This window comes from Pan paniscus, chromosome 8, assembly GCF_029289425.2.
Source record: "Pan paniscus chromosome 8, NHGRI_mPanPan1-v2.0_pri, whole genome shotgun sequence".
NCBI lineage: Eukaryota > Metazoa > Chordata > Mammalia > Primates > Hominidae > Pan > Pan paniscus.
The window spans coordinates 118,828,980-118,849,462 of record NC_073257.2 but is presented as its reverse complement, the minus strand read 5'-3'; the positions used below and the strand labels follow the sequence as shown (position 1 = coordinate 118,849,462).

Genomic DNA, 20,483 nt, shown 5'->3' with positions numbered 1-20,483 from the left:
CCCAGAAGGTGGTGGTTGCAGTGGGCAGGGATCACGCCACTGCACTCCAGCCTGGGAGACAAGAGTGAAACTCCATCTCAAAAAAAAAAAAGAGATGTTGGTTACATTTGGAGGGAAGAAGGGGGTAATAGAGTCAAGGAAGACTCAGAATTCTTAGTTTGAACAATGACAATAGTACCTACTAAGACTGGCAACACTGAAGATAGAGTAGGCCAAGGTATTCCGCATTGAATGGTATTGTAATCGGAAGAGACCCTTGCAAACATGTAGTGCAGCCATAGAGGAAACTGAAGCCCAAAGAAGTAAATAGGCTTTCTCCCATCCAAGTACTAACCAGGCCCGACCGTGCTTAGCTTCCGAGATCAGACGAGAACGGACGCGTTCAGGGTGGTATGGCCATAGAGTATATTGACTTTCTTAGTGTCAACAGAGTATTGGCAGCAGAGCCTGGGCTCAGGTCCATATCTCCTGATTCATAGCCTAGGACTGCTAAAATGGATAGTTTCATTGAAAAGGCTTAATGAGCATCTAATGGGGAGTCCTATCTGAAGGTGAATTTACAGTGAAGCTAATGAAGCTTAAGATTCAGAGCCTTCATGGGCACTGGCTCCTCTGAATGCGGGGAGTTTGAGGAGTTGTCAATTGTTCCAGGTGGAGAGAGGAAGCCAGGGTGGAATCGGAAAGCATTTCTGTATACTCATTTCCGCTAAACCACCTGAAGATATCTCAGAACAAAAGTATGTCTGTCTCTAAGGCACTATTAATTTCTTGTGATCTAATTTCTTGGGCTAGTAAATATGAAGTTTTAGATCTCGTTTTGTTTATGACTTTGTATTATTTTTCTTAAAGAGAAGCTCAACATTGAATAACTTTCATCCCCACAAAACCTGGGTCTAGTCCTGGTCCTAGATCTACTTCTTTCAACTCTTCCATCTCAGAACTGGCCCAATCCAGTCCTTCCTTCTGTACATAGGCCTGCTTCAGGGACAAAATCAGCAAATGATATATTAAGATTATTCTTTGCTCTCAGATATTCCTTATTCAGGAACTGGTTCTTCTAAAAGTATAACCTACACTATTTGTGAAATGAGGTGGTTGGAGTTAGATGGAGTTAGATAATCTTTCCAGTCCCTTCCAATTTTAAGTTTCTTTTAAAAGAGTAACAAAATGCTAAATTTTTATACCCACCCACTAGCCATGCCATTGTAAAGAATTAGAACTAGAATCACATGGAAACATTTTGGTTCTGTGACTAAAAGACAAGGAATATATAAAAATCACTTAACCTCCGTGGGATTTTTCCCTAACAGAAAGTCTTGTTATTTATTAATACATTTTACTTGGAATTTTAAGATGTTACCTAAATTTTAGTTTCAAGCCAGATTTTTTTTAAGTTTTGAATTTCCTTTTAGGCAAATTGTGTGTCACCACACCTTAGCACTCAGACAAGGCAAACAAAAGATCTGTTAATAGAGAAGTCAGTTGTTATTGTTGATTGACTATAATTTCTTAAGAGAGTAAAATGTTTTTCTTCCTCCTTTGCCTACATTAAGACTTTCCCATAGTAAAAGATAAGATCTGATACTTGCTTATTGACTCTCTCTGGTGTTTTATTCTTGTTGCTTTTGTTAGTTGTTCTTTATGGTAAATGAGAGGAGATAATGAAAAAAAAAGTTAAAAGCTTGCATTCTTTTCAGTTTTTATTCCAGTTTCTTATTGAGGTTTATGTTCTGACACTTGGAACACAGTAATATGCATAGCATTATTTATTGGCTTCCTGCAAGTGTCTTGTGTTAACCTTGAAAAATAATACTTTTTAGAATTGAGTTGACTTCTTCAGACCTGTGAATAAACAGCATAAAAAAACAAGATGGCGAAGTGGAAATGGAAAGACTTGCTTCATTTCTTCCTATTGAAGCTAAATATATAAAGGCATAGGAACAGAAGGGCACCTCATCGTTAACACACAGTTTGCTGCTTAATGGTGTGTTCACTTTGTGTGTGGGTTCTCACATACAAAGAATATTAATATTTAGATAGTGTCTATAATTCAGACAGATACTGATTTGAGAACATGGAAATCTGTCTTTCTCAGATCATCACATCAGGGAACTTGGAAGAGAATTTCTCCAGCTCTTACTTCCCTTCCATCTCGCTCCTACAAAACCTGGGTTGTATCCCTCTTAAGTATTGGTACATCTTTTCTCTTTTTTTTTTTTTTTTCTTGAGACGAAGTCTCGCTGTCGCCCAGGCTGGAGTGCCGTGGCACGATCTCGGCTCACTGCAAGCTCCGCCTCCTGGGTTCACGGCATTCTGCCTCAGCCTCCTGAGTAACTGGGACTACAGGCACCTGCCACCACGCCCAGCTAACTTTTGTTTTTTTTTTTCTTTAGTAGAGACGGGGTTTCACCCTGTTAGCCAGGATGGTCTCGATTTCCTGACCTCGTGATCCGTCTGCCTCAGCCTCCCAAAGCGCTGGGATTACAGGCGTGAGCCACCACACCTGGCATTTTTTGTCTTTTTTTTTTTTAATAGACTTTCAGAGAGAAGATAATACAATAAATATTTCCTTATTGTTTTACAGCTCTAAACTGAGAATTCTGTGCATTTTCTGTGTTTGTGCAGCTGTGTATCAGGTGAGCTAATTTGAGTAGGTACTAGCTTGAAGGTTGAATATAATCTCTCTTCCCTTCTAAGCACTGGAGGGGAATGAGAACAGGGTTTATCGCTTGTTTCTTTAACTATAAAACAATGGGCTTGCGCAAGATATGCTACGTGGTTTCCTCCAACTGCAGCTCTGGAGACAACCACGCTAAGTTGCCAGCTTCTCCCCCTATTCCCTGGCCCCAGTTAATTTCAGGTCTTGAAGCCTTGGCTTTGGGTCTGTAGGCCTGTTTCATTTTTCTATTTTACTATCCATATGTAGAAAGATCTTGTCTTGAATATGCATTTTCCTCACATTTTGTATAATTATCTCATCTTGCTACTCTTTTGGGATTACATTGGTGCAGCTATTTGGTTTTTTTCTAGAAAAAATATTTAATTTAGCATCTCCCTTATTTTCCTGGTTTAATGTTAAAAAAAAAGTCAAAATCATTTAAGGCAGAATAATTTACCAAGAGGAAGAAGAATATGCAGTGGTCAGCTATGTATTATATATGGATATATATTTTGAGAATTATCCTCTTTTTATTATTCAAAATAAAGAACAGGAGAAGGAGGTGGCAGGGGAGGAAACAAGACAAGTGTCCTCAGTCTCTCTGGTTTGGCAATGTGAAATTAATAGATTTTGGAGGGAGTGCATTTTTTTTTTTTTTGAGTGGATAGCATCTCTGAACTTGGGAAATAGAAGAACCTGTCAAAGGTTAAATGTGTCCCCTATTTTCAAAATTTGCATCAAAAAGCAACTTAAGTCTAGTGGATTTGACAAGTTTAGTTTTATTTACTGAATATAAAGACCTGACTCTATGACTAGAGTCTGATAGTTTGGTTTAACCTTATTATAAGCTTATTTTTTATTTTTATTTTTATTTTTTGGGCTTGTTACTAGCAGGAAGGAACTTAGCTTTCAGCAAAGGGAGAAAACACATGAGTTCCCTTGAGTGAGAGCTGCAGTATTTCTCACATGGCAGCTGCTGGGACAGGAAGAGTCCTGCAACTCAGGTGCAGATTTTATGTCTTAGCTACAAATGACCTCTGGCTTTGTGGGGAAACAGAGTCAGGAGGGTATAGCAAATTTACAAATAGTTTTTTGCTCTTCACGAGGGCTCTCCATGTGCTACAATTTGCTGTGTCTAATGTTGATTCGGTTATCTGTATGTCCCTAGCTCTGTCTGCAACACTGTTGGTTGGCTTGCCTTTTAATTGCCTCGGGGGGTATGCAGTGGCTGTTTCACTCACTCAATTTCAGTGCCATGCAGAGGATTTTACATAAATAAACATGACATTAAATTATGTGTGGGCTGCTACAAAATATAAAGGGCATTTAGGGATTAAATACTTTTCAGAGGCAAAAATCCACTAACTGCTTTCTGGATGCTTTCTTGTACCCCAAATTAGTCCACTGTTCCTACCATTTTTTCATTTCGTCAAGTATGTTTGTCTAGACCAGATTGCTTTTGTCTGTTGACTTCACATGTTAGTGTGTGAGTGTGTGTGGTGTGTGCGTGCATATGTATTTCTGTCACCCTTTCAACTCTCCTCTGGAGCACCTTGATCCAGCTTAGCCATTATTGATTTCTTTCCCCTTTGATAACTCAAAAAGAGTATAATTATGCATTCACTTAAATCTAAATGATGATACTGTAAAACCATCTGTGGAAATCTGCAGTTAGCTGCATGTGCATTCGCTGTCAGGAACCCTGATCCGGCAGCAGCCAAGTTCTCCAGTAATTTAAATGGAAGGATCAGTTCCTGAAGAGGATTTTACCAGGGTTCAAAACTTTAAAAAACGTAATAATTAAATTTTAAAATGACCACAAAATGCCATTGACTTGAGGTCAGTAAAGAGTAAAAACTCAAGCATGTCGATGATCAGGAAAACATATTCCAGCAATGTCTAGAAGAAGGCAGAGTGAGAGAAGGGTTTGTGACTAGTACCATGTCTGACAGGTAACAGGGCTTCAAGAAATGTTTTTGAAATGAACAGAAAGTGAGGGCATTTCAGTGGTTCTGCCTTGCCTCTAGTAATCATCATACCCATATTAGACAGGATACCAGAGAGGAAAGTTTAGCACAGGGATTAGGATTCCATATGTGATGTGACTTAGACTTCAAATTACTGGCTTAGTAATTTAACTTACTTAGCTTCTCTGTGGCTCAATTTCATCATCATAAAACAATCAGATAATTGAAATTCCTTAATTATGATATCTGGCACACAGAGTAGACATCAAATAGACGCTACAAGTTAGTTCAGGATTCAGGCGACTTACTGAAAATCACACAGTGGTACACCCTAGTATTTGCTACTCAGCAGCCATTCCCCACTCTTTCTTTGCTGGCAGAACCCACCTCTGATCATAGAAAATGTCAAGTGGAAATACCAGTTCCTTGTTTTCTCCATCTTTATTGAACTGCATGTGGGCATGTGGCAGAATCCTGGTTGGTGAGGGTAAAGGGAGTTTTGCCGGCAGGGCTTTTGGGAAAGAGTTTCTTCCCTAGGTAGAAAAAAACACAACAAAACCCACAAAAACCCATGTATACACCAGAGGCCTTTCTTTACTCTGCTGAGTATAGCCACATCTTCAGGTGATGAAAAGAAGTGTTATGACCGCTTTGCAAACATGAGAGTAAGTAGCACTGAGTGCTGACACTGTCAGAGGGGACACGTGGACATTGCTTAGGTCCTTGATGACATTGTTGGGCTAAATTAGTCCTGGAACTGCGTAAACTCTGGACTTCCTGCTATATGACATAATGAACCACTTATTGCTTGAGTCACTATTAGCATTCTGTTTCTTGCTGCAAATGGCATTCTACTAGATCTGGTGGCTAAACCAGGACTCAAAATCTGGTCTTGGCCAGGCATGGTGGCTCACACCTGTAATCTCAGCACTTTGTGGGGCTGAGGCATGAGGATCATTTCAGGCCAGGAGTTAGAGTCCAGCCTAGGCAACATAGCAAGACCCTTTATCTAAAAAAAGATTAGGCCTGGTGCAGTGGCTCATGCCTGTAATCCCAGCACTTTGGGAGGGCGAGGCAGGCAGATAAGGAGGTCAGGAGATCGAAACTATCCTGGCTAACACAGTGAAACACCGTCTCTACTAAAAATACAAAAAATTTGCCAGGTGTGGTGACACGCACCTGTAGTCCCAGCTACTTGGGAAGCTGAAGAAGGAGAATTGCTTGAACCCGGGAGGCAGAGGTTGCATTGAGCCAAGATCGCACCACTGCACTCCAGCCTGGGTGACAAGGTGAGACTCCATCTCAAAAAGTTAAAATAAAATATTAGCCAGGCATAGTGGTGTGTGCCTGTAGTCCCATCCACCCAGGACGCTGAGGCAGGAGGATCACTTGAGCTCAGGAGTTCAAGGCTGCAGTGAGCTATGAGTGCATCACTGCACTCTAGCCTGGGTGACAGAGTAAGGCCTTGCCTATAAAAAAAATTAATTAATTAAAAATCAAAATCTGGTCGCCTTCTGGTTCCAAAGCCTTTTCTGTTTTGAGCAGAGCACACTACCAGCCTAATATTTAAGGTCCTCCACAATAGTGCCAAAGCCTATCTCTGTATTCTGATATTGTGTTGGGTCCCTACTCATACTCTAACCTTTAGGTAAACCAGAAGACTTGACCTTTTCTTAATGCTCTCTGAGCTTTCTCCCTCAGTTCCTTTCCTTACAGTACCCTTTGTATACCTCTCATCTTCATCAGAATCACAATCATCTTCTGGGATTTGTCTTAAATGCATCCTTTTCTAAGAAATATCTCTTGGGGCCGGGCGTGGTGGCTCACGCCTGTAATCCCAGCACTTTGGGAGGCCAAGGCGGGCGGATCACAAGGTCAGGAGATCGAGACCATCCTGGCTAACGTGGTGAAACGCCGTCTCTACTAAAAATACAAAAAATTAGCTGGGCGTGGTGGCGGGCGCCTGTAGTCCCAGCTACTCGGGAGGCTGAGGCAGGGGAATGGCGTGAACCCGGGAGGAGGAGCTTGCAGTGAGCGGAGATCATGCCACTGTACTCCAGCCTGGGCGACAGAGCGAGACTCCGTCTCAAAAAAAAAAAAAAAAAAAAAAAAAAAAGGAATATCTCTTGATTACATCTCTCTTACTTGCTCCTTGAAAGATAGAAACACTTCCCTCCTGCTTCACATCTTTTTCCCTCATATTTTGTAAGTACCTGTGTATGGATCTGCCTCTCCTAAGACTGAGCTTTTAGAGACTCATATCAAATATCATTCCTTGTTTTGTATCCTCACAGCATGTATTTTTAAATTATTGCCTTTTAACAAAGCTTAATAAATGTTTATTAAATTAAATCTGCAGAATTTTGGAGCTGAAAGTTCATTTCTTCTAAAGAAAGCTCTTATTTTCTGAAAATTATGGAAGTTCTTATTCTTGGATGTATGGCCCCCCCAGGATTCAAGAGATGAGTAATATTATTAAAGTTATATTTATTGTTTTATGCCCATAAGTTGTATCAGATTATATTCTTAAAGGATTCTTGGGTCCCCAAAAGAATGAGAACCTCTGTTTAAGTTGGAAAGTCAAATAAATACTTAGCCAAAGACACACAATCTGGAACATGCATATTTTAAAGAAAACTAGTGCTGTGAGTTTGCTGCTTTTCCCTAAAATTGGAGTGCAAAGAAAACAATCAAAAACAAATTTCTGGCCGGGTGCGGTGCCTCACACCTGTAATCCCAGCACTTTGGGAGGCCGAGGTGGGCGGATCACAAGGTCAGGAGATCGAGACCATCCTGGCTAACACGGTGAAACCCCGTCTCTACTAAAAATACGAAAAGTTAGCCGGGCATGGTGGTGGGCACCTGTAGTCCCAGCTACTCGGGAGGCTGAGGCAGGAGAATGGCGTGAACCTGGGAGGTGGAGCTTGCAGTGAGCCGAGATCGTGCCACTGCACTCCAGCCTGGGCGACAGAGCAAGACTGTCTCAAAAAAAAAAAAAAAAAAATTCTGGCCATTGAACACTGCTCTCTTATTTTATCCAACTCTTTGATTCTCATGAAAGATTACTCCAAATCTCTTCAGGCTCCTTATTATTCTCTTCCCCCATATTTGTTTTCCTCAGGATCTGTAAATACATCTAAACAATTGGTCTCTTGCAAGCTGCTGAAATAAGCAGAGAGGTGGCTATCTGAGCTTGGACAATGAAAAAACACTAAGGCCTGCTGTAAGATGGTGGGAGCAGGACAAAGGTGGCCAGCATCAGCACCGCCCAACATGCTGGCATCTTCAATATGGTTGTTCCCTTGCTCACCCAAGCCAGACTATGGCCCACCCCAGGCAAAAGCAATTATGACCTTTAGTATGGCTAAGTGCTGTGGAGTCTTCCCATGTGTTACAAGAAGCACCAGCCCATGCCATCCCTGAATCACTAGTGGTTGAGAGAAATACAAAAGAAATAGTGCTGTTTTATAGACTAGGACCTAGTCATCATCTACATTATTCAGGATTTGGAAATATAGACCATAAGGAATGGAAGACATTTTGGGATCGTGTACTCTAATCCTAAGCCCATACTTTTGTTTCTTTTGAGATTTGATACTGCTTCCACAGTTGGACATAGAGGAAAACAAGAATGCAAATTATTATTAATTGAAGAGTGAAGAGATATGTCCCCATTTTCTTTTTCTTTTCTTTTCTTTTTTTTTTTGAGATGGAGTTTTGCTCTTGTTGCCCAGGCTGGAGTGCAATTTTGCAATCTTGGCTCACCACAACCTCTACCTCCCAGGTTCAAGCAATTCTGCCTCAGCCTCCCAAGTAGCTGGGATGAAGGCATGCGCCACCATGCCAGGCTAATTTTCTATTTTTAATGGAGATGGGGTTTCTCCATATTGGTCAGGCTGGTCTTGAATTCCAGACCTCAGGTGATCCTCCTGCCTTGGCCTCCCAAATTGCTGGGATTACAGACGTGAGCCACCACGCCCAGCCCTGATATGTCCCCATTTTCTAAGACGTCCTTGGATGAGCAGTAGGCAGGCTAAGTATCCTTACAAATCCACTGACACCCCCCCAACCTCCTGATGCAAAGCAGGTGAACCCCACAATTGGGGCTTAGCTTGGGAGGGTTCTTGACTTCACTCAGGAAAGAATTCAAGAGTGAGCTGATGGTAGAAGAAAGCAGGTTTGTTAAGTGGCAATGTATAGCCGAATGGCAACTCCTTCCAGAGCAGGGCTAACCGAGAGCCCAGAGTAGCAGTGTATGGGCTGTTTGCTAGCAATATTTATACCCACTTTTAATTACTTGCAAATTAGGGGGTGGGCTATTCACAAATCTCTAGAAAAGGAGTGGTAACTTCCAGGTGATGCTATGGAACTTCTCAACTGTCATGGCACTGGTGGGAGTGTCTTATGCTAAGGAGAGCAGCAAGGGCAACTAGAGATTGCCTTTGCTGTCATCTGCTAGTTCTGCAGGTTTCTTCATTTCACCCTGCCAGGACCAGGAAATAAGTTCCTCCAGTCTCCTGCCTCACTTCCATCGCACTTTCTGTGGGGTGAGTTCTTTAGTAAATGAAGAGAGGAAGACGCTATGTTTTTGTTTTTAAGAAAAGAAATGGAAAATTCCTATGCTTCTGTTTAGAAAAGCATAGAAAAATTTTGGTTCTCTACCATCTACTACTTAGTTAATACACAAGTTTTCAAAAGTTGCTGTATGTAGAACCAGATTACCAGGAAGGTGTTCTCAGGTTCCTTAAATGTTTGGGGTTTCAATTCTAAATTATATTTTATGTTAATAATAAAAACCATGCTGTCATAGTCAAAGGTGTTACATGATTGATAATTGGCATAGGAGAGACTGCCTGTCTTATGCTGCTGGCAGGTTAGTTCATTTCAATGCATACCTGTAAATAAGGCTTTTTGCCCTACTGTTTTGATACAAAATAATATTTTTCACTGACTTTTGGTAATTTACAGTGGAACAGTCTTATTAGTCATCCATATACCAGCATCTGTTTGTGAATGCTTTTGTTCTGTAACCCAGTGCAGAAAGAGGTTGGGGCTAGAAGGGAGGAATGTAATTGACATTCTCCTCTCACAGAGTCCTTTGTGATGGTTTCTCAACTCCCTATCCAGAGGGAGTGAGGGCTAGAGTTGATGGAATTATTCAGTAGGAGCTTTGTAAGGGCCTGAGCAAAGGGTCACTAATAGTTTGGGAGCCCGGGTTATGAAAATGTGGCTCAGTGCTGTGGAAGAAGCCCTTGCCCACTCCCTTGGACCCTCTCCCATTCCTGCACAGAACCTGACCTGGCACTGTTTCTGGCACCCTTCTACCCTCCAAGGAATGGGTGATTTGAGAACAGCAGCTTGGTGAGTGGGCACTGGCATCCTCTCTCTAAGTATGGACTGGCTGGGCGCGGTGGCTCACGCCTGTAATCCCAGCACTTTGGGAGGCCGAGGCAGGTGGATCACGAGGTCAAGAGATCGAGACCATTCTCCTCAACATGGTGAAATCCCATCTCTACTAAAAGTACAAAAATTAGCTGGGTGTGGTGGCGCACCTGTAGTCTCAGCTACTCGGGAGGCTGAGGCAGGAGAATTGCTTGAACCTGTGAGGCGGAGGTTGCAGTGAGCCGAGATCACGCCACTGCACTCCAGCCTGGCGATAGAGCGAGATTCCATCTCAAAAAAAAAAAAAAAAAGAAAGAGAGAAAACATATGGACCAAGTGAAGTTCCTCCCAAAAGTTGTGTAAGCGATAGATGTGGCAAGAAGGAGTCACAGTGAAAGAAGTACAAATGTCATGTGCTGACAGCAAGTCCTAGACTGGCGAGGGGGATACTTGAAGCATGTCACTGTGGAAATCCCAGAAATAACTGGATGCAGAGGTCCTGGTATGGCATAGGTGGAGGTTATCAAGTCTTAGATAATTTGGGTCATAGCTATTTAAAGATAATATCCTAAGATTTAGAGAGGAACCTTAAAAAGCTAGTACCATATTGTGACCACTTGTTTTGAATCAGGGATGTTTTAACACTGTATAATGAAAACAAGATACAGAAGTAAATGGGGTGCTGATGGATATGCCACTTTGTGTGGGGGTATATATGTTCATATGCATTTTGAGATGTATATGTGTTCATCAAAACAGCTTTGCTTTTTGATTGAACTTGAATACTCTACACTTGAACTCAGTTTTTCTATACATGAAAATTGTGTGCTGAATGAATAAAAATAAATTATGTGTATATTATTTAAGCACATACCACATTTCACTTAATTGAAAAGTTCCACTGAAAGCTGGACGCAGTGTCCTGCACCTTACTCCCAGCTACTAAGGAGGTTAAAGTGGGAGGATCCCTTGAGCCCAGAAGTTGAGACCAGACTGAGCAATAGAGCGAGACTCCCATCTCAAAACAAAAATGAAAGCAAACAAAACAGCTTCATTTTGCCCCATTTTGAGTTTGAAAAATACAACAAAAACAACAGAGAATAAAACCAGAATAGGGAGGCAATTTCATTTTTTCACATTTTCTCATTTAAATGTAGTGATTTTGGCTCTGGATCCCTTAACAGAAACTGATTTGTGAAATAGTATTGCCGTCACAGAAAAGCAAACAAACAAACAACAAAACATATCTAACATAAGGATGCATCGTTGTTCAGTAATAAGATGGTAAATAATGCACAGAGGCAGTGAAGGGAAAAAAGAAAAAGAAATCTCAAATAATCGATTGAAAACTAAAGGTTAGCAGTTGTGCCTTCTTTCTTGCTCTTGTTCTGAAAACAGAAAGATTAAATAGATTGATTCAAGCAGATATGCTTTCAAATGTCATAAAGGACTCTACTTCTGGTGCTGTGTTGATAAACTGCCTGAGTGTATCACTGGCATTTCAGTTTTACTAGCCCTGCAAGAAGAGGCAGGGAGCGGTTTCTACCTCCCTGCCCGCCTGCCCTGGGATTGCTTAAACAATTTCTGTGTGCTTGTGCAAGTGGCTCCACACCATTACATGCTGGGTTAAAGAGTTCCTTCTCCAGGGCACCTTTGAATTCCCTCATCACAAGAATGGGAGACACAGCCTGTGACCAGCTGAACTTCATTATTTAGTTTACTGCGGTCTTGTATCAGGAGAGCAACTACCTAGAAATGCTTTATGCCCACACCCCTATTTTCTTGGTGGGGGATTTATAGGCTTATTCGGCAAAATTGTACTGAGGTGGAGTAGGAACATCATTCTGTGTCTTCAAACAAACAGCCACCCTGCTGCCACTGATCAGTGTTCCTGGGATGGCGGTGATTGAAATTTAGCACTGAGAGCGACTTAATTGGCACATGGATCTGTTAAGCATATGCCCTACCACAGGCGTGCCATCTGATGTGTCCATGGGGTGCCCCGCACCTCACACATGCTCACGTTTTGCTAAAGAAGCAAGTTTTGAACAGGACCTGGAAGGAAGGAAGCTGTGCTGTAGTTTAGGAGAGGGGTGGCCTTAGATGACAGGTACTCAGGGATCTCTGCCTGTTTTTAAGTTACTGTAATTTTTTTTTTCCTTGAACTCAGAACAAACCTAAGGTCAGGGAGTTCCAGTTTGCTTGCTGTGAAATTAAAAAGTTAAGAATGTGTTCACTGATGCTTGTGCCTTCAGTAAATCAAACGCTGTGCTAGTAGAGTGGAACTTGGACTCAGCATTCCTCAGCAGCTTACAGCCCCGGAATTTAAGGTTAGAATGTTCTATGCTCACTGTGGCTAGAACTGATCCCTTGGCCTTCAGAGAAGAATTCAGGAAATCAATGTCAACATTTTTCTGCTGAGTTGGAAACAGCTGGGCCGGGCCAAATGTTCTAGGTTATGAGCACCAGGAGGAAAATACGAACTTCGACAGAAAACTGAGCAAACCCATAATGTTTTTCCCTTATGTAAGAAGAGCAAGTAAAAGGTGGAGAAATCAGTGGTTAGGAACACACACTGCTCTGTGGAATCTTCGCAAGTGTCCTTGGGCTCATGTATTTCAAGTAACCAGGTGGACTCTGTTCATTGCTGCAGACACCAAAAGAAGCTGTCTTCCGGAGCAGCTGTGACGGGAAGGGTTTCGGTGTGACTGAGAAGGGGTATATAGCTCTTTATCAACTTCCCTTTTCTTTCATGAGCACTTCTGTCCTAACTGGATCACCGACTCATAGACGGAATCTGTTTTTCTTTGTGTTCTCTTCTGGCGTCAGACAAAATCCTGGGCTCCTAATAAATGTTTAATAAATGTTCGTTGAATTCTGAAAGAATGAAATAGTTTAGGTTCCTCTGGGTAAAGTTGGAAATAGTGCTGCTTTCTATTTCGGAGGAGGATTTGCTGTGCAGCGAATATAGCTTAAATTTAGCATTCCACAATTCTACGGCTTCTTTCCTGAGACCTGTTCCTAATTTTTGATTTTCTCTGTTTCTTATGGAGGGTTCCATAAGAAATATATTACACGGTAATTATCTGGACCCCATGAAATAGATTTGCTCGTTAAAATGCTTTCATTTAGCCCTGCCAATGTGGCTTCTATTTAATGGCTTTCCTAGAAATTGGAAGTCAGAAGAAAGTTAAAACCAAGCTCACATAGAGCAAAGGGAAGGAATTAACATTTAAGAATCCTGTGCTAGGCCAGGTGCGGTGGCTCACGCCTGTAATCCCAGCACTTTGAGAGGCTGAGGCAGGTGGATCACCTGAGGTCAGGAGTTCGAGACCAGCCTGCCCAACATGGAGAAACCCCATCTCTAAAAATGCAAAAAATTAGCCGGGCGTGGTGGTGGCAACTGTAATCCCAGCTACTCGGGAGGCTGAGGCAGGAGAATCGCTTGAACCTGGGAGGCAGAGGTTGCAGTGAGCCAAGATCGTGCCACTGCACTCCAGTATGGGCAACACGAGCGAGCAAAACTCTATCTCCAAAAAAAAAAAAAAAACAAAAAAAAACCACATGCTAATAGATATGTAATTTGTATTTATTTCCTAATTTAACTTCAAACAGCAATTCTTTTGGGAGATAGCATTACTGTTCATCCCCCTTAATAAATGGGCATACTGACATTCTTCCAAATAATTCTTTGCTGTCTCCCAAAAAGATGGTAGCTAGGCACATTGGGTAACCTGCTCAATGCACCCAGCTACTAGGGCTGGAAACTAATCATTGACCTTCCTTTCTCCCAGGCATCTGCTCAGTGAGTACCTGAGTTGTGTGCATATTTGGCCGCTCTGCCAGCCTTCCCTAAAAGCGCTAAACCCACTAGGGAAAGAAATGCCTGCAGGAGCAGGTAACCCTTGCTGCAGGGTGACAGGGAGAAAGCTGGGGAGAGGATAGGCCTAAGCAATTCAGTGGAAGGCAGAAAGACAAGCCAACCTTTCCCCAGTCAGTGCGGCAAATGCTGTAACAATTCATTCAATTATGTTAAGCGCCTATTAAAGGAATCCTAAGCCCTCCCTTGGGCCATTTCAGTTCTAAGAGATTGTAATTGTTTGAGACTAACCATGATTTCTTCTTTTGCCTTCAGGTGATTCTCATTTTGACAAAGCTCTATGACTATAACCTGGGGAGCATCACAGAGAGCTCGCTTTGGAGGTATGTAGATAAATGGAGCTAATAATTACCGTGTTATTTAAGTGTGATGCCTGCTACTGCTGTCCCACCCACTTTTTCCTGGCAGGAAGGTTCCTGGTGATATGCACTGCTTGCTTTCTCTCTTTCTTCTCTGTTTCCTTTAGTGATGCGCTGGGCTTTATCTCCAGGCAGGCCAGAGCTTTACTTTCTTTATAGACCCCTTCTTTTAGTCAGCCAGATTCTTTTGCTAACCTGTATGATAGGTTGTGTTTATGCACCGTCTCACTGACCTGTGAGTTTATTGGAGCAGAAGTGAGACTGGAAGTCTCTTTGCAGAAGAATCAGCACAGCCTCTAGGTCTGCAGAACGAGGCTCTCTACCAGGGAAACTTTTTTTTTTTTTTTTTTTTTTTTTTTTTGAGACGGAGTTTTGGTCTTGTTGCCCAGGCTGGAGTGCAATGGCGCGATCTTGGCTCAGCGCAACCTCTGCCTCACGGGTTCAAGTGATTCTCCTGCCTCAGCCTCCCGAGTAGCTGGGATTACAGGCATGCGCCACCACGCATGGCTAATTTTTTTGTATTTCTGATAGAGACAGGGTTTCTCCATGTTGGTCAGGCTGATCTTGAACTTCCAACCTCAGGTGATCTGCAGGCCTCAGCCTCCCAAAACGGTGGGATTACAGGCATGCGCCACCACGCCTGGCTAATTTTTTTTTGTATTTTTGGTAGAGACGTGGTTTCTCCATGTTGGTGAGGCTGATCTTGAACTTCCGACCTCAGGTGATCTGCCGGCTGGCCTCAGCATCCCAAAATGCTGGGATTACAGGCATGAGCCACCGCGCCTGGCCCAGGGCAACATTCCTTTACTAACTTCCCTTCCATGGTGGTCCTGCAGCTCACCAGCAGCACAGGCATGCATACCCACACTCATGCACACCCTTATCTTTGGGATTCACACTGTATTGCTTCACACATATAGAGTGTGGAAATCATACGGGATTTTTTCAGTGCCTCTTCGCCAGCCAGAGACCTCCACAGCCGGCAGTGCCTCTGCTTGAGTTTTGCTTATGCCCACAGGGCTTGCTCTGCCCACTTAGCCCATCAGGCTGCACTCAGCTCATACTACTGGTTGATATCTCATGCCTGCCAAGGGCAAGCCAGGTGTGCCAGCTGCTGTGGTGGGGTGGGCAGCTCCAGCATTGGCTTTGTGCAAGGCTGTGGCTGGACCAGGTGTATGACAAGGGGCCTCCGCCTTGGGCACTGGTGTCTGGACGAGGGGAATGCGGTGGCGCCTTAAAAACTCGGGGACACCAGCAATCATGGAACTCCAAAGGGGGTGTTACAGCATAACACAGCCCTGGCTTGGGGAGCCGAGGTCTAGGCCCCCAGAAGGGTCATAGCTCTTCTCTCCTTCCCACCAGCCACAGTGCAGCAAACGGGGTGGGGGTGGGTTTCAGCTCATTCGTGTTACAGCTCGTTCAGTCCCACTGCTCTGCTCTAGCCCATGCCTCCTAGGCTGGCCCAGCGCCACTGCTACTTCCCGTTGTGTGGGGCAGCTGCCTGGCGCCAACAGAGGACAGGAAGGCTACAGTGTTACAGCTCCTTTCTCACTCGCTGTTGGGTGGGTCCCAGGTTCTTGTCCTGCATCCAAGAAGAGTTTTATTGAGTGACGGAACAGCTCTCAGTGGAGAGGAGACCCAAAGTGGGTAGTCCCTACCAGAAGGCAGGTAGTCCCAACGTGTGGCTGAGGGCAGGGTTTTTATAGGCTCAAAATGGGGGAGGTGCAGGCCGTAGGTAGAAAGAGAAAAACATATTGGGTCTCGGAGGAGTTTCCCATCCATGATTTTAGACCCTGGTAGCCCAACTGCCCAGTCATGCTGGTATTCAAGGAGCTCCTCTACGCTAAGGGATTTGTACCTATTCATTTGAAAAATTGTTGTGATAGTAGTAGAAGGCCAACAAATTCCTAGGCAGATAGGGACAAGCCCCCAGTGAAACCCAACCTTCAAGCCACAAGACAGCCTGAAGCCTGAAAACTAAGCTTCCAGTTCTGGATACAGTCCCTGGTTACAGGGATGTAACTGAAAGTGTGGGAAGTTTGGTAGGGGACTTAATAAAAGTATAATTTTTTGTGCATTAAGGAGCCCGCACCTACTATATTGCTTCAATTCTGTAACCCTTCATCAGAATCTCTGTGACTCTGAGCAACTTCATACTTCCCTGATAGATTTCTCTAATGGATCTCCATGTATAAGAGTAAAAGCCAGCATTTTTTTATGCAGTGCATTTTCCATATAAAGTATAGTCTGCATATTAGAAATTTAATAGATAATGCAGTTTTGTCTCACTGGGACAGAGGCTTACGCAGTCATAACTCTCCACCTGCACAGTGGAAAGAGCATGCCTGCAGGGCCTGAGGAGCAGGTTGCCCTAGACTGTGGAAGCTCAGGTTCAGTATGCTTTTCTCTCCATGAAGGGGCATTGTTACTGATGGCCCAGTCTAAGAAGAATGTCCTTTTCAAACTTAGTGGAAAGGGTTAATTTAAAAAATGGCATCACATCCCATTAGTATCAGGCTTCCCTTCTGAAGGAGCAGTCTACTTGGGTGAAATCTGGGAAAGTGTGGCGCGAATGACCTGCTGGCTTCTCAATCTTAAGATGAATTTCACTGAAGGATGCATAGTGTCATGCACTGCATAATGCCATTTCAGTCAATGACACCATATACAATAGTGGTCCCATAAAATTATACTGTTATTTTTCCTGTACCTCTTTTGTTTAGATATATTTAGATACACAAATACCATGATGTTACAATTGCCCACAGTGTTCAACACAGTAACATGCTGTATGGATTTGCAGTCTTGGAACAATAGGGTGTACCTTACGCCTACATAAGTAGTATGCTATACCTTCGAGGTTTGTGTAAGTATACTGTATTATGTTCACACAATGAGAAACTCACCTAAGGTCATGTTTCTCCAAATTCATCCACCTCATTAAGTGATACATGACTATATATATACATATAGTCAGCCTTCCCTATCTATGGGTTTTAGATCTGTTAATTCAACCCATCTTGGATCAAAACTGTTGGGGGAAAAAAATTTAAAAACAACACAACACTATCACCAATACAAGTAAAAAAATACAGTATAGCAATTATTTACATAATATTTATATTTTATTTGGTGTTACAAGTAATCTGGGAATGATTTTAAATATACCAAGGAGAAGGTCAGTAAGTCATATGCAAATACTACACCATCTTCTATCAGGAATTTGAGCATCTGCGGATTTTAGTATTCATGGGGGGTTCTGGAAAAAATCCCCTCCAGGTACTGAGAGATGACCATGCATATACACACACGCGTGCACACACACACACACACTATACCCACAGATACATAATATATTTTTAAAATATACGCCTAATAGTCATTTGCCATATGTCATATACTGGTGTGACTACTTCAGGTATGTGATATATTAGAAACTGGTAATTTTATTTATTTTAAATTATTATTATTAGTAGTAGTAGTAGTAGTATTTGAGACAGAATCTCACCCTGTCACCCAGGCTGGAGTGCAGTGGCATGATCACAGCTTACTACAGCCTCAAACACCCAGATAAAAGTGATCTTCCCACCTTAGCCTCCCAAGTAGCTGGGACTACAAATATTTGCCACTACCCTAGGCTAATTTTTTTTTATTATTATTTTGATAGAGACAGGGTCCCACTTTGTTACTCAAACTGGTTTTGAGCTCCTGGGTTCAAGTAACCCTCCCACCTCAGCCTCCCAAACTCTCAGGATTACAAGCATGAGCCACTACGCCTGGTCATTTTAGTACTTTAATAGGAATGACATATACCTTACTGAAAATGTAATTTAGAAAACAGAGAATAAGGTGGAAAATATGTATAATACTTCATATTATAATATATAATATAACATAGTATAGTATAATATAATATAATATAATATATAATGTGTCATATATGAAACCTCGGTAGGACTTTTGAACAGCTCACAGTGCCCATACTCAAGAGTTTAGGAAACCTCCGTAGGTATGTTAATACAGAGGAGGAGTGGGACAGGCCTGGGTGGGTAGAGGACAGGGGTCAGGAAGAGAAAGCCTTATGGTTCTGAGTTGTCTAGCACAGCCTTGCTTGAGGGAAACTAGGTGGCCTAGCACAAACTGACTTTCTCCTGCACCGGCTCATACTGTTACCAAAACACCAGGGATCCAATCTCAGCCCTTCTGGTCACTGCACAGAAAGCCAATCACTGAGACAACTATTATTGCCAAGGAAGAAGGCTTTAACCGGGTGCTAGAGCTGAGGAGATGGGAGATGAGTCTCAAATCCATCTCCCTGACTCACTAAAGTTAGGAGTTTAACATAGCAGGGAAGAAATGTAACTGTGTTGGAAAACAGGAACTAGGGAAGGGTAAGGAGATAAAATGAGAGGCCTGGAATCTCATTGTCTGAATGCAATGAGCTAGTGAGTTTTAGTTCTTTGATACTTTTTGAGAGGCTTCCAGGGCCTTTCCTGAGGAGGGAACTCAGATGAAACAAATGTTAAGTTTCAAGCTTTAAGACAGGAAGGGCCAATTCCTATTTTTATCCAAAAGAAGTGTCTATGGGACTATTGGGGCGGTTTCAGTACTTTATGCTCAGAAAACCTGCCTATGCCAAAAATTGGGGACTATGACCTCAGGCAAGTCTTAGACATCTGCAAGGTACCCATGGCCCCAAGTACAAGACTTAGCATATAGCTAGTGCTCAGTAACTGTGTTTTTAAACAGAGCAGTGAACACAACAGACTTCATGGTCATCCAAAGATAATTTTATTATATTGTATTTTATTTCTTTTATTTATTCAACAGTGTTGTATTGATTAACTCCTTTATGCCTTGGAATGATCTGGTCCAGTGAGGGGAAGGTGTGTATGTACCTAGATCAACAGCAGATAGGCTCTGTCCTCCAGGTGTTCCTTTTTTTTTTTTTTTTTTTTTTTAGAGACGGAGTCTTGCTCTGTCGCCCAGGCTGGAGTGCAGTGGCGTGATCTCGGCTCATTGCAAGCTCTGCCTCCTGGGTTCACCCGCCATTCTCTTGCTTCAGCCTCCCTAGTAGCTGAGACTACAGATGCCCGCCACCATGCCTGGCTAATTTTTGTATTTTTAGTAGAGACAGGGTTTCACCATGTTAGCCAGGATGGTCTCGATCTCCTGACCTCGCGATCCACCCACCTCGGCCTCCCAAAGTGCTGGGATTACAGGTGTTAACCACCGTGCCCGGCCAGATGTTCCTTTTTAGAGGGGGACAAAGATCTGTGGACAGTCAAGGTGAGAGGGAAATACACTTGCATGTATCCCTCCTTATGTAATTGTATTGAATAAGTTATTGAAGCAGCCGCCCAGAAATGCCAGATCCCAGAATAAGACAGATATAATGTAAATAGACTTTCACACAACTATAAGTGTTGTAATAAAAATATGAGATAAGTGTTGCTTCTTTACTTTCCTCATGTGGATATTTTCTCTTCGTAACTCATCTTTGAGTCCTTGAACCCAACACCTTGCTCGTTTAGTGATAATAATGATAATGGTAGTAATGACAATACTGGAAACTTTTATTGGGTATTTACTATGTGTCTGGCATGATGCTGAGTGTTAGACATGTGTTATTACATCCTCTTAATTCATTTTTATGGTGTGCCCAAGGTCGCACAATTAGCAAGTAGTAGCCTATAGACTTACAGACATGTTACTGAACTCCATACGTTCATTGCTTATCTGTCTTCCAGAGCTCTGCCTTCTGGTGGATCTTTCTATACCCAAACAAGCAACAGGATATTTTATAGAAATATATGTGTATATTATTATATAATATCTATATATGTATTGTGTGTATATATATATACACACACAGACACACACACGTACAAACACCATATACAGAGTGAATAGGGTTTTCTACATGCTGTAACATTCTGAGCAGCAATTGCCTTACTCCTGAAAAATACTGGGTGACAGAGAAATGGCTTCTTGTCCAACAAATAGATATGTGCACTTTTCAATTGAGCCCTTATTCTTTACAAGTTTTAGCAGCTGAAGAGTCAGAAAGGGGCAACTGGCAAATGCCCTTGAGGTGGTAGGGTAGGCAAGAGGCCAAGAGGCTGTTGACCTTATAGTGATGTCCTAGGGCTGTAAGCCTTGCTGGATATCAACAAACCAGGCAAGACAGAGCGAGATGTCACTGTACCAAATTAATGAGCTTTTGCTCCCGGTTG

General features: G+C 42.5%; 1 protein-coding gene across 5 annotated transcripts in view; it reads left to right on the top strand.

The window, feature by feature from the left end:
* SORCS1 (sortilin related VPS10 domain containing receptor 1) overlaps window positions 1-20,483 on the top strand; it is a 589,577-nt gene that overhangs the window by 194,586 nt on the left and 374,508 nt on the right. For all 5 annotated transcript variants that reach the window (XM_055093367.2, XM_034931441.3, XM_003825559.5 and 2 more), the window contains exon 2: window positions 14,144-14,211. In XM_055093367.2, the coding sequence (XP_054949342.1) occupies window positions 14,144-14,211 (68 nt within the window). The remainder of the gene's footprint in view (window positions 1-14,143; window positions 14,212-20,483) is intronic.